General features: G+C 40.7%; 1 protein-coding gene across 6 annotated transcripts in view; it reads right to left on the reverse strand.

Moving 5' to 3' along the window:
• Positions 1–276: 276 nt before the first annotated feature.
• Rpb8 (DNA-directed RNA polymerases I, II, and III subunit Rpb8) overlaps positions 277–15,457 on the reverse strand; it is a 63,132-nt gene continuing 47,951 nt past the window's right edge. For 2 of the 6 annotated variants that reach the window (XM_076904518.1, XM_076904528.1), the window contains exon 4: positions 317–522. In XM_076904518.1, coding sequence (XP_076760633.1) covers positions 405–522 — 118 coding nt within the window. In that variant the 3' untranslated portion in view covers positions 317–404. Of the gene's footprint in view, positions 523–15,457 lie in introns of all 6 variants that reach the window. The other 4 variants (XM_076904500.1, XM_076904508.1, XM_076904481.1 and 1 more) reach the window with 4 other exon arrangements.

Genomic DNA, 15,457 nt, shown 5'->3' on the forward strand with positions numbered 1-15,457 from the left:
ACTGGTTGTTTCACATTTGATCGCGTTTTGAAAAAGTATCGACTAACAATCATATCGGTCATGTTTTTCAATCGTCGCTGTTCTTACAATCTTCGTTCTAGTACAAAAAACTGAATCGATGGGACTTTAATTTTACATAACCAGTTTTATTATGTATGTGAAATAACTTTTTTATTTATCATATATTTAAAACTCGTAATTAATGGCAGTAACGACGTTCAATAGAAATTCATTAGCATCCGGAATCTATACTATCCTCATTAATTTACATATAACCGTATTAATTAATTATTCAGAAATTTCTAACAACAGCTCAGTCATTTTTACTTCACTCTTTGCCTTATAAGAATATATTTAATTACAAACATCTTTCCAGACAGTATTGTACGACACGTTCGGCACACTTAGAACGCTAATTTCTTCATAAGCAGGTACATATGTTGGTCGATCTCGAAACCGTGTAGGTTGTTTGCATCACCCTGTAACCTCATCAGTAGTCCTCCAAAGGATACGTAGGCAGATCTGCAACAAAAGAGAATAACCAATATAAGTAACTCTGAATCATCGTGTTCAAAATGTGAGCAGATTAACATTTCATTTTGAAATCGACTGCTGCTGCCATTTCATTTACCGTTTACCTTCCTAATCACCGGAACACCTTTACACGAATTCAATGAACCCTGAACTGACAGAATTTAGAGGGACGAGAGTTCTAACGGAATCTTCAAGTGCATCGAGTGCATTGACGCAACGCACATAGGAATTGTTCAAAATTAAAACTCTGTACGTCGACTCGATTATCTAGTCCTCGGTAACTAACAATCTTAGACTGTGATACTTAATTTCTTGCGCAAAAAGAATTAACCTGTAACTTTTTTAAGAGTTTTTATGTAAGTTTTTTAGATCGAACGCAAGCGTGGTTCCAATCCGACTCGGTTTACAGGGGGTGCTAGAAATACGTAAAGGATTGTTAAAAAGTTGGAGCGAAATTCTGAAGGTTACCCGACTCGATCGGTAAAACAGTTTCGAAGAAAAGCGTTCGAATTGATAGCGAGAAATTCGATAATTCTAAACGCAGAATCGAACTTCTGTTTTGCGACATTGGACGACGATCGTCCGAAGCTGCCTGCCCAATCACGGTCGCGTACCTGCGATCGTCATAATTGCAGTGCGGATAGCGGTCGTATATATAACATGGCCACACAACCAGCTAACAACACTGCCAACATGCCAATCGCAAAAAGTTTCTTCCAAGGATTCCTCCCCTCTCTTCGGCCTCATCCTCCGCTTCCGCGAGGCTCCGTGTTGTGATTCAACGATAGAAAACGCAGCTTCTTCCTGGTGCTAGGGGATTTATAAGCGCGCCTCGTGCCCGTCTTCGAAATTTATGACGAGACAACATGGCGTGCGTAATAGTAGCAAACTGGTGATCATCAAAAATACATCGGGTATGCGGTAACCGTTCAATATATCATCATTTCAATGCGATTCTGAACGGTGACACAATAGGTTTTTCGTCTTACACAATACGATCGCCATTTTGTTTAATTGGTAAATCAATTCGTCAGGATCGTCCTAAGAGGCGAGGCTTCAGTTTTACATCGTTCAAATGAAATTCTTAACGGTCAATTTCAAGGAACAAGATATATTTTTAGCGACGCGTTTTCAAGTAGGATTAAGTTTTATTCTCGGGACCGCGTATACGAAGCATGGCTGCTACTTGTCGCGCGATCTTTTTGCTCGCAAATGAACTCCAAGGTGAAGTATCTCACGTTTACAAGCATTATGGAGAGTTGCATAGCGCGAGATGCAACTTAAACGTTATAGAGCAACATTATTATTATTATATCTATATACATACATCTACATTAACCTTTCAGCGGTGTCTAATATTCTTATCTTACTTTATTTTAAGCAATTCTCACAAAAAAAGCTCAACGTAGAAAAGTGATCTCTATTAATGATGCGTTACAAAAAAAGAACATTGAAGTCAGTGGAACAAAAGATAGTTTTTCTTTTTATCGCGTTCAATAAAATAAAGTTGTCTACGTGTTATCCGTGCGGAGAATAAAAAAAGTTATATACGCCCGCGGACGATCCGAGAATGTTAAAACAAACGACGGAATATTTGTACACATGTTTAGGAAGTTGCGCTGCTATCGATTGACCTTGCTCCCGAATTTCTGACCATCCACAGAGTAAGAGCTGATTATTTTTAACCAAAGTATTCTGGGTTTCTGCCCCCCTCCACCGATTGGCTGTCCGCCTTCTTCTTTTCCTTCATTAAACTAAATCTATCGCTAATATCAAACTTGGTTGGATCTTAGGTGACTTGCACATTTCAACATTTTTTTTTTTTCCTAAATAGAGTGCAATTTTCAACTGTCCAATTCATAATACTATTCTTTATCTCTATTTCGTACATCTTTCTTTAAAATTAATCGCATGATTTGGAATTCCTTTGGTATCTTACAATTGCAATATCATTCGGTTCCTTCAAATCCTCTGTAAATTATATTCGTTTTACGGTTTACAGATGCGCCAGACACCGTGTGCAATCATTTTAAATACATATATATGGAAAAACAAGCTATTCTGAACACAAACCGCCGTAATAACTTTCGTAACGTATGCGTATAATAAAGTTGTTCCTCCAAGTTGGCCCAGTATTATGCAGCAAGCGTGTTTCACGAACGAAACGAAGAAAAAAAAAAGAGAAAAGAAGAAGAAATGTCTTTTATTGGTTCGAGAGTAACTCGTTAATGAAATCGACGTTCCGAGAAGCGACGACTTCGATAGGTGATGGAATGAAATGAAATGGATGTGAGATGCAGAGCACAGCATGATTTTTATTGTCATTACAATTACAACGAGTCACGAATAAAGTACTATGACAGCACGGGAGATAAACGTGATCGGCGAGAACACAACCTGCACACCTTAGCCCATCGGTAATGAAAGCACTTTTAATTCTCTCGAAAGGTTTACCTTGCAGTGTCCTTCCGAGTAAATATTCATCAATTTGTAACACAAGGAGACTTGTACGTGATATTCACTTATCAAAAAAAAAAAAGGAAAGAACATAAATGCGTACGTTGACAACAAAGCGTTGACACATTCTCCTATATTTTCCAATGAAACGCTCCTTCGTTAGACGTTACATTTCCATATTACATTTTTGCAGTTTCATGGAAATTAAAGATATAACACTTTAACTTAATTAACAAGTACATGTATTAAATACAATAGATATAAGGACGTAGCGACAATTTCTGATGCCACTATACGTTAATGAAAGTGGTTCCCGCCGGAAATGATGGGCTCTCGAAATCATCACTGGAGTGAAGAAATCGGCGCAAGTGGCTCCATCTACGATGGACAGGTTTTAAGTAGAATACCCCACGTCCCGTACAGATGCAGGGATCTTTTAAAAATCGCTTGTCGCCGGACAGGTTCACGTACAGCGCGAGCAATTGACCCAAAATCACGGTAATTACATAATTAACGGGGAGCACCGCGGATAAATCGCAAATATAAACACGATTACCACCGAATGTCTCCGTTCAAGTAGGACACACGTGTTGCATAATCGACCAGATGAAACGTATCGCGCTTAAAAGGGCCAGAAAACTGCGAAACGCAACAAATATGCCTGGACTATAAATATCGCGCGCGTATGTATGTATGTATGTATGTATAAACGATGCTCGAGTGACGGGACAGAAGCGACGATGGAAAAAAAGAGAGTAAAAAAAAAGAGGAGGAAAGAAAAACAAGTCAACCGCGAGCCGTACCGGTGCCATCGATACTCTCGAGATCACGCTCTGTCGATTCTTTTATCGTGGGAGTTCACCTCGAAATATGATGGAGTCTCAAGAACGCGTGCCTATTTACGTCGCGTACAAAGACAAAAATTAGACACTGGAGGGCCGTCGTAAAAAAAAAAAGAAATTTGCATTTCGAGAAACTGTAGTTGTGACGATGAATACTGTTCCAGTATCTTTGATCATTTCTACTTATATTACTTTTGGTCGATAAGTTTCAGGATAGATTTAACCCTCGTAATACAGTCTTTTTTACTGCGAATGGGAGTAGGAATACTTTGATGTTTGTCATAAAATGAGATCTATGTGAGTGATATGAGGAAATATTTATAAAAATTTTCGTACTAATAACACGACTCTCCCTTGATATTGAAAGAGTTAAGTAAGTCTTGTTATATTATGTTGGAACTTAATTGTAAAATTATTTTCGAGTAGATTTCTATATCCATATAATTACGAAACATCTTCTTTTTACATAGGCAGAATTTCGACAGTGATTTAATATGATTTAATAAAGTATTTCCATTCTTTTATACTTTGAAATCAGTAGGACCACAGGGTACAGAGAGTTGGAAATGGGATCATCAATCACGTGCATACAAAATAATCTCTATGGTTGCATGACTTTAAGCGAAGAACCATACAGGTTTACCTGGTTTTGCATAGAATTAACATGCAACCGGCTTTATCATTTAACGCTGCCGGTTCGTGTAATTTTATGAGATGTATGGAGTCGACATTATTTTTTTGTGTACTGAAAAAAATTTACATATTCCGAGTGAACATCTTTTTTTTTTAAATTAATCGATTACTCGATTCAGAGTTATTCTCTGAATCCAAGTAACTTTTCTTTGATTGAATAGCATGTTTACTACAGTTTAAATACTCTATTAAACCTCTATTATATTACTTTACGGCTAAGCAAATTTTTCTAAGTAGAGTAGATCGTCTATCCAAATAAACTTGAACTTCAATTTGTTGAATTTAGTATGTATCAGTTTGATTTAAAAAAGAGACCAACGCTATACCTAAGTAAATATTTGTTCAGTATTATTTAAACAAATCATTCGCTTACATCGAGCAACATTTCTTTGATACTTGTAATCTTTTTTCAGTATGTACGCGATGTACTTGTCTGTATGTGTGTGCGTGTTTGCGTACACTTGTTGGAGACGTGTTTCGTCGTTTCTTTAGCGGAAGCTCTACACTCTACTTTTAGATTATAAATTTCGCAATCTCATTCCACACTCCAATTTTAACTCGCTGCTATACACACGCATACAAACACGCACACAAACATGGACGATCCGGCGCGTGCACTCTGGCACGATGTGCCTTGTTAAACTGAACAATTTTTATCCTGAATTACAACACCTGATTTTTATTCAAAATTTTTCCAAATATTTTCTCCTTTTTTAGTTTCAACTTGGGCGTAAAATTCTGAACAGCGATTCGGGATTTTGATATATTTCTATCGGCTTTAAAGAGAGAAGGTACTCATAAGAAATAACAATATACTCATAATCACCTTATGGACTGATATATTACTTTACGATATTAAAATGTACTGTTTGCTCTTAAGGAATCTTATCGCTGGGCTCAAGAAGATCAACACTATCAGTCAACAAGAATGTTATTAGGATGAAATATTGACATTGGCGACAAGTCCAAGATAAAAATTAATGATTCAACAGGCACAAGTGCCACAATTCTTGAATGATTCATTACAAGTAACTAATACTGCACTTTCGTACGTTCGATCATAAAAAGGAGCATAACTTTTAATCAGTGTCGTCAGGATCGGATAAACAAATTTTCCTGGAATATCAATGAACTACAGCCCCTCTGTAAGGTAAAACTGTTACGTGATATCGGAAGAGAACACGATACAGACTTTGCGAGTAACGCAATCTCGTGCTCCTCCGCGTATCCAATTGTTCCCTGATTCCGTCTTCGCGAGCGTGACGTAACGTGACATTGTATCTCCGCGGTGTTTCCAATGATACCAGATCCATGGCGACTTGTCGATTTTACAGCTGGGATGATACAGAAACGAGGATAGAGACGCGAACTTACAAATACACGCGACCTTCACCCTCGTTGTTCATCACGATACATTGAGTCGCCCTTCTAGTTAAACTTTTCGCACTCCCCGTTCTACCGGTGGTACAACACAGTTTACCGCCACGCTTTCGAATTACCGAGTTTCGTGTTCAATCTCTTTTACACACGTTTCCTTCGGCACAGTAAACGCTAGACAGTTCAGAGGATAAAGAAAATCGTTAACACCGAATAAAAGCATCGAGATACGTCGTATTACTCGCTTCGATTTCGTGTAAACGTTTAATCCTTCGAGCCACGATAAGAAAGAAATCGGCGGCTAAGAACAGAAACTGAGCGAGAAAAAAAGAATGTGATTTAAGAAACTCGATGGGTATATAACGAGAACTGTTGCTCGAAGGGTTAAATATAGCGTGGACGTTCGCGATTCTCTTTTTAAACGAAAAAAAGTATTCCGGTGAAAAGGAACGTTGGCTTGCCAATATATATATATATACATATACATGTGTATATACATATAGAAGCATATGCGTATAACCGAGATGATTTTTTTTTCCTACATCGCACCGCCGAGAAGCAGCAGCTCGGTTGACCGTTACTCTGGTGGCGGCGACAGGAGAGATGTCGTACCAGATAGTGCATTTACAGTATTCAGGGCCCGTGTAAACGCGCATCTGGCACGAGCCCCAACTGCCCTGTAATCTCATATTGGCTCACTTCCGTTTAGCTCTCTCGTTCGTGCTTTCTTTCTCCCTTTCTCTCTCTCTCACTGTTTGCTCGTCTTGCCTTCCTCCGTTGTACTTTTCTACTTTTACTCCCACGGTATCCCTCAATTAACCCCTTTTACGGACGCTGGAATATATTTTCCTTTAAAACGGGAGAAGCTTTCTTGAAAACTGTCATGGCGTCGCTTCTTATACGACACGCATTCTTACTTTCATACTTCTCTCAAAAACTGTTACGCGTATGGTAGTAATGAAATTTTTAAATGGATTACTTTCTTTTATACAAGAATCAATTTATCGCACGATCTCGACGTGCTCGATTACCGTGTTTTATTTAGGATAGTTTTACTTTTCAATGCTTGATTTAGTACTATATTTTTGAGGAAAACGATTTATTGTAACGTTATCTGCAGCTACACGCGGCTCGCAATTCGATTATGTTGGCAGCACTGGGTCATGAGCCGTTACCACTACCGTGTCTCGTTAATTTAACACTCGACGGAAACGTTTTCTGGTTCGCGGAAAGTGTGATTGAGCCTGACACCGAGGGAGGGAGAGAACACGTCAAGCCGGCGAACAAAATTGCTTTCCGACCGGGCTACCTGGGCCCATCTTCTCTAGTCGGTTTTATTCCCGTCGCGTGAAAGGACAATGGAAAAGGACGAAACAAAAGAGCGCTTGTTTTTCGCGTTACCAGTTTGAATGGCCTCCAAACACAACGACGGCTCGGATTAATTAATTCTCGTCGTCAGAACCACCCGCTCCTTTTTCTCTTTTCATTGCAAATACACACTTCCCCGACACTGTTCAATATTACTCAAATTCTACGCACTGTTTATGATTATCCGTTAGTTATTATTTTCATTTTGGATTTAAAAACATATTATTTTACGCGCGATTGTTACATAATCAATTATTAACCGATCAATTCTCGTCGTTAGAAGAAAACACTAGCTATCTAGGGGATCTCAGCTGATACCACTTTTCTCGGTTAAACAGTCGAACGTGGCGAAGGGACGTATCTAATAATAGAAGAATGTCCACCGTGCCGCGACACCTTGGCGTCGAGACGCGTTCGTCTGTTACAGTTAATCCAACACTTTCAGCCGTGTAATTGAAACTGATATGTGTACTTCCCCCGCGGAATTACTTTCAGCACACACTTACGGAATTGCGCGAAAAGCATCTCGAGCGTAAGTACCGACTGGACTGCACTCGAAACTTCTGTCCGTATATAAGTTCTATCTATTAAGGCCTATTTTATTGCAACTATCGATTTTTACGTCACATGACGTCACGCGACGCCATAAAGTTACGATACGTACACGAGAAAACGTTTACTATACGGAAGGGAAAATTCGCGGTATTTAAACTCTTGTTAGATTATTAATAATTTTACAGTTTAAATTATCTTTACTCGAGCATTGGATTTTACGTTGAATTTAAATAATGCGATTTAATAATTACGTATTTATTTCGAAACGTTAATATAACACACGATTATTGTTGACGTCCAATTAAGATGCCGAGTGGACTTGAGCGTTGTTTACGGCGGCAGACATCTGAACGTAGTCAATTACACGAGCATCGTAAAAGTTCTTGCGTCATGTTCAATAGTGCACGATCGGATGCGTATTTATAATTGCAACTTAGATTTTTTTAATACTGACCGAATATAATACAATTGGAATGTTGCGTGCCCTGTGGTTCGATCGCGAATACCTTTTCACCTACATTAAGTACTACAAAGCGCTACACCCCTCTTCGTACATTACGATTAATTGAAATGAAACACAATCGTGTCACCGATCAAAAAGCTACACCGTCTCGTTACGTAACTCTAACGTTAACAAATGAAATCCAGAAAGTCGAAGACTGTCACTGGTTCCCAGAATTCGATCGACCGAGCGTTAAGATCGTGACCTACGGGCGTATCCGACAGACCAGTGTTCCACGTTACACGACGCGACGGACAATACCTGAAGTCGGCGACCGACACGCGAAAACAAAAAAAACAGAAGAAAAGATATCGAAGGCATCGCCGTTGGTCAGACGCGCCACCACGCGAACGTTATCGACGGACCAATTGCGATTCATGTGCGTTACGCAATATCGTGCGGCTCGAAATATTCACTCCGCTTCCTTCGAGGCTACATTTCGATTAATAAACCGTCGAGTCAATTGCAGTCGACGATCCACTTCGCATTACATAATTGATGGGTTGACCGTGAACGGTTGAGGATAAATCCGAAACGGAAATAACGAAAAACAAATGCGGTTCCTCGCGGATGACACACCATCACGTCCGAGCCAGCGGTGCTGCCCACGGCAACTGCAACTCACGGGGCTCCGCGACTGCCGCTACGGTACACAAACGAAGATTCTAACGAACGATCGTTACACAATTACGACCTTGAGGGGACCCTGGCGTGTGCAAGAATTTATCCGACGAAATCGATTCGGAATCCGGGAGCACCGAGGCCCCTCGGGCTTTTCCTCGTCAACTAAGGCTTTGCGTATTTATACGAACATACGTATTTACGCAGATGTATTTCGAACGGTATCGCGGCTGGTGCGGCGAGAGTCTGATGCGTATGACAACCGAGAACGATATACATCCATGTTGAACCGTCGAATCGGTTGAAAGACGAGATCTTACGATCGTTCTCACACAATATTGGATAATACGACAAGATATGTTTTTAACATCGATCGTACGAACACTGAAAAGAGACACCTACTACTCCCATTGTACATACGCGTCGGTATACTTATGAAATATTTCGACAATTCTGACCGATGCGGCAGTATACGTTGCGAACGAAGACCACGCGTCGGAGTACACTTGTTCAAACTGGATCGTAGAGATAAAAATTCTCATTTTTAAAACGGTGTAACCTCTCAACACGCCTCTTTTGGAACAGCCTGTCCAATTAAATGCCGATCCAATTTATTCCAGTCATACCAGGGAACACGTGTGCGCGCGAACGCGATCAAGCGTTGTAACCTAACCCGACGGGGAGATAGAGCAGACCATCGAACGGAACAAGGATGCACGAGAACCGATTTCGTTCGATGGGCACATACCAGAGAGAGATATATATGTATATATATATACATATATACGTACTGTACAGAAAGGGAACGATTACGCGCGAATGACACGGCGCGATTTGTCCAGGAAGAGAGAATGCACGCGACACGCGCGACGACTAGTTGACGACTAGAGTAGCATTCGTGGTGCTCTAGCGGACAGCCACCGTGAACTACGATGTGCGACCGTAGAGCAGCAGCAGCAGTAGCGAGTAGAAACGGCGCTGCACTCTCGCCTCTATCACGATTCTATTACACAATCCGCGTGTATATATCGGTCCCATCTGCTAGACCAACATTTCTCTAACCGATTTGGTCACAGGACAATGTTTTCAGGTTGCATCCGACGTTATGTACAAAATTGTACTCGCTGGTGGTAATACGAAGCTTTCGAAATTGATCGAACTTCCAAAACACGCCCTAGCGAAATTGTACGGTTAATTCTGATCAAACAACTCGGTTGATTCGACAGAATCGGAGGTGTACGAGGAGTACGGTTCAGTTCTGATTCCGTTGGACGTGTAGATTGAATGACAATTTACACGGTTCACTTTTTGTTGAATTAACCCAGCCGTTGTTGAACGATAATGGGAAAAGGTGGAACTTGAAAAAGGAGAAATAAACGGAAAGGCAAAGCTAACAACATTTTGCTGATCAAATCGTTATTTATAGTAACGATGAAGATGGACTGGTGGTGGGTAAGCAACTGAAATACTATTAATAGGATTTCTTCTTGTTGTTGTTCGTTAAAGGTGAATCTCGTTTGAGTTACAGTCGGTAAGGAAGGTTGAGTTTGTGCAATTTGATTTTTGGACAATAGAATAACCAATAAGTAAAACACGAAAATTTCTATGGAACGTAGTAGGCTCGCGCTTTTGTTTCGTACAGTTAAAAGTTTATTCGGGGAATGGGCTGTTCGAGAAAGACAATTTGGAGAACACTGTACCAGAAACTAGTGGCCCGGCGAGCTTGCCAAATTGGTCTCCCATAATGCGTGTCGGCGACGTACGAAGATAGAAGACAAATGGAACGAAACGTACAAAAGGCAATTGCTGCTGTTCTATCGTGCGTGCTACCGTCGATTGACTTGACTAGTGCAAGGGACAAAGATTAACGACTTCACAATTATTTATTTTTTAAGCTTAACAAGATTTCTCCACGTGGGAGACGCTATTACACTCCAACTGAAAAATATTACCGGACGAAAATGAATTCGTGGAAACTAGGAAGAAAAGCAGGTCTCTAGAATAGATCCGGGGGAATAATTAATACCCTAGATAGTTTCCTTTAATTCAGATCTTTATTTTTCCTTAACAAAGTATGTAAATTTCGGCTTCTGTGGTTGAGAAAAAATTGCAAATCGCAATGCTAATTGAACTCCGATACGGATAACCCGAGGAAGTTGTAAATCAACGCGGAAACGAAAGAAGAGGGTAAAGGACAGTGAGAAAACGAGGCGAGCACGTCCGTGAGAAAAATCCAGGGACGATCTACGTAGCTTTCAGACGAGGTAAAAGCCACAGAGAGCAGTGGCGGTTGTAATTGGACCACTTTGCCGTTAAACGAGCTTAACGATCGATTCTGCCTTCCACTCTAATGGCATAATACGAAGAGGCGACGGAATGGATCTTCTGACCGGTGACGTTGTTTTAATAATGCGAGCGTCAGTCTAATCTTGCGACTAATCATCCACTGACGTGTTCTGGTGTCAGTTCTACGAACGTGCAAGCCGCACACCGCGTGTACCAACCGTGAAATGGGTGAATTAAAGACTCCTACACAGAGATCCCGTACATTTCATCGTACACGTTGCGTTAACCGAATTCGATTTTAGACGTATTTCCGTCTCTCGCCAGCAGAATCGAAGCAGGACTACACTTGTGGAGAGACTGACCGACCATACAAAGAAGAACACTGAAAAATACCAAACGTTTATGTGCACCAATCGACGAACCCTTAAGAGAGTCGCGGTATAAATAAAACCACTCTGCTGTACGAGCAATTCAATTGAACAAAGCCGATCGATTTCTTCTACCAAAAGGACTCTGTCTATCGGAACCACTGTGCACCGAACCGAAAGTGACTCGAATCGGTCGCGTCCGCGGACACATAGGACCGGGAGAACAGAAAAAAAGGAAAAAGAAAAAGAAAAACCCGCAGTCTGGGACACCGTGAGGAGTACTAGCCGCGACTAGACAGACGGTACGACATTGCGCTTGTAAAGGCGCCTTGCTAGGTGGCTGACGAAGACGTGTTACACAATGCTGGCCGAAAAAGCTGTGCCAAGCTGCGTGGCGCTGGGCCACGGCGTAAATGTGTGCCCACCTAACCTCGAAACCGGAGGAGAACAGAGAAAAGTGGCACACTCGATGCACGACCATTTTATACACGTGTGTATACGTATATGGATGGGCTATGTGTCGCGTGTTAGGGTTGCGAAAAAGCCCGGGGTTATTTCGACCGTTCGGGTCGTATCTAGGGACACGTTATCTTTTTTCTCGTAACGACATTAACGCGACGAGATGAGGCCCAGAGCCAGAAAAATTGGGGCGTCAAGAACTGACGTTAGAAAGAATCTCTAATCTTCTGACCATAAAGAAACGAATCCCATTGGAATTGATGTACGCGTTGCTTTTTATATCTTAGTCTCGGAATATAAAGACAAAATATTATTTATTTATTTATTATTATTATTATGTGATTAGTATATATCTAGATGAAAGTTAAATAAAACACGTTACGTTGAAACTGCATGTTAGACGAGACACACACGCGAGGATATATTTTTTATTGTGTAGTTCGATGTATGTGTAAGATGGTAGAGTAAAAATAGACCATGATTGTTTTTGAAAGTCACACGGAGAACAATGAAGGTCATCGATTTTCGTTTAAGTGTAACAGCGCGCCTAGCTGTTTCAAAGATAATTTTGATCGTGTCGATATGTTTCGTTGTGAAATCAAGTGATTACATAACGTTTTGCAACGATGTTTTTTGATAATACTGTAGACGTCACCGTGGAATTTGAATCATATACGTAATGTACTTAATTTAGATGTAAATAATTTACTATGTACAATAATTGATATATATCAGCTGAAAGGCTGATATTAATTTGCTTTATTTATTTCTCGAAAAGTGTATTGAATTTGTTATGACTTTAAATTGCGAGTTTTGTAAAAAGATACTATGACTCTGGTAATTTCCGTCTTTTTGCGAACGAATTGTTCGACAGTTTTTAAATTTTGTGCCCAACTTTTGACCATTACTCATCGTTGAATATTTAATGCGCGGTCGTTAAAGTTCCTGATATAACTTATCTACCTACCAACATTCTGTCGGTGGTCGAATCGATGTTAGAAGTTCAACGCGGTAACTTCCATCGAACGGCAATATTTCAAATGTTTTATTTGAACCACAAATTTAATCGATGAGAATTCGATATTCGATTCTCGTAAAAGACTTTTGTAATATCAGAGATTACGATAGGCTTCTTTTATCGTTTGAACACAGCTACGCGTAGATACAAACATTTCGGGTTTAACTACTTATTTATACAAATTAAATCTGGAAATTTTTTACAACCGAGCAGAAATATAATTAGCATTATAAGCATTTATAATTACTTAAAACGAAATGATTCATTCGAACCGTAAAAGAAGAACGGAGGTGGAAAATTGTCACCATTACTCTATGCCTGGAGCAAATAACGCATTCCTCGGTTCTTTTCCTTACCAAGCACGAACGAGATATAACTTTCGGGAACGGAATTTTCGCCAGTGAAACGTTTCTTAGAATTTTGCGCTTAAAAAAAATCATTACAGTTCCCCCTAGCTGGCGATACGTACGACCTGGCACGCTTTACTAAGTTTTACGAGGTCTCGGGACGACGGAAGCATTAGTTCGATCGTCCCAAGACGGCGCGTTCCAATTTCTTTTTCACGCGTCGAAGGAACAACCCTCGACCCTTGCGTCGCCCCCCTCCCTGCAACGGATATCCGGGTTTGTACACGGAGGCCGGACGGATATAGGTCAGCGCATCGGGAACGCGATCGATCCCCAAGGTGGACGCGGGGCTATCGAATGCGTCGGGCAAACGGCGCCGTTTTTAGTCATTTCCGTGGGCGACCTTCGCGCGAAATATAATTAGCGCTAATTATTGAATGCGCGCCGCGCGCACAGCCACCACCCGTCCCTGAATTTTCCATCGATCCTGATGGAACACGAGAGAAAGGGGAAGGGAGCAGAGCCACCTGCTGTTCGCACACGTGTGGCTTTTACTTTTAACGTCGATGTCGACGGTGTACAGGCCGTTTCATCGGCTGGAAGGGAAAATTCCAATTGTTCTCGACCTTAATTTCGATTGAACAAATTATGACGGAACAAGCGCATGATTGTGAACGTTTGTAGACGATAACATAGAATAATTTTGTTACCAGTGATATAATTTCAATCCCGAACAGACACGTAAAAAGGAGTAGACTGCAGAATGGTGGGAAAAGTGGCCTTGAGCAGTCGATTGATTTTGGACAAAGATATAGGCAAAGACAAGAAGAGGTCGTCGCGTGAATTTAAATCATTTCAAGATCGCCTTTTTAAAGTTACAACAAATCAAAGAAAACATACCAAACGACCCGTTATAAACTGGAAAATGGATCACAGTGGTAGCAAATTGGATTAGAATTACTATCCTTTAACTCTGAACTCATTATCTTGCCAAAGTGGATTCCATCGATAATGGAACGCCCGGTATAGCACGCCCTTTTGATTAAAACCAGCCACTATCGATCGCTAATTAGTAATCATGAATGGAACAGTCTGTCTTAGTGCAATGACGATGATGCTAATGATCTGGGGTACAAATCTTTACGATTCCGTGCGACTCGAAAGATTCATTGACGCGAACCGAAACTTTCTAAAACAAAATTAATACTGTCATTAACGTGAAATACCATATGAACTAATTATACACTTCCTCGCAGCGTAACGTAGAATTGAAAACAATCGGAGCATTGTCTGTTCAATGTATTTGAAAGATTATACTTTAATTAGTATAAAATACGTCGATCCCTCGCGCTTTTCAAGAAATATGGCGACTCGATCATTCGAAATGGTATGTTGTCGTTTTATTTGCTCAACTAGGTGAGTGTACGCACGCGTAATCGACCGACACAATCTAAGAGAACGGGACGCTAATAAAAAAAGACTGTTGCAGTCTCACGGAATCGCATAAATTACGATTACACGTGAAGATTTTAAATCGTGCGTCAAAGTTAGCTCTATATCATACGTTTTGGACGGGACGTCGGCTGAAATCTGAAGTATTTCCTCTTCGTTACAATCGTCCGCGTTATCGTCGATGTTGCCTTCGAATACCGTACACCGATAAAGCAAAGGCGGATCAAGCAAGGCTGCCGTTTCAAACTTGTTACGTCCAATCATAGCTTTCATTCCAAGATATAATTCGAAGTATAATCCTTAAATAACCCTTGCGAATCTATTTATTGCCCAACATCGTCAAAAGTCGTAAATGGTCCATGACAAGATTATGAAACGGAGAGAAATGATGCATCGCGTTGAGCGCGAGAAAAGGAGCGAGAAGGACGACACAGAGGAGGAGGTATCGTTGCTTGCCAAGTGCGAAAGTGGAGGTAGAATCAAATGTGCGAGAAAAAGAGAATGGAAAGAGAAGAGGGAGACGAGAGAGAGAGAGAGAGAGAGAGAGAGAGAGAGAGAGAGAGAGAGAGAGAGAGAGA

This window comes from Xylocopa sonorina, chromosome 1 (genome assembly GCF_050948175.1).
Source record: "Xylocopa sonorina isolate GNS202 chromosome 1, iyXylSono1_principal, whole genome shotgun sequence".
NCBI lineage: Eukaryota > Metazoa > Arthropoda > Insecta > Hymenoptera > Apidae > Xylocopa > Xylocopa sonorina.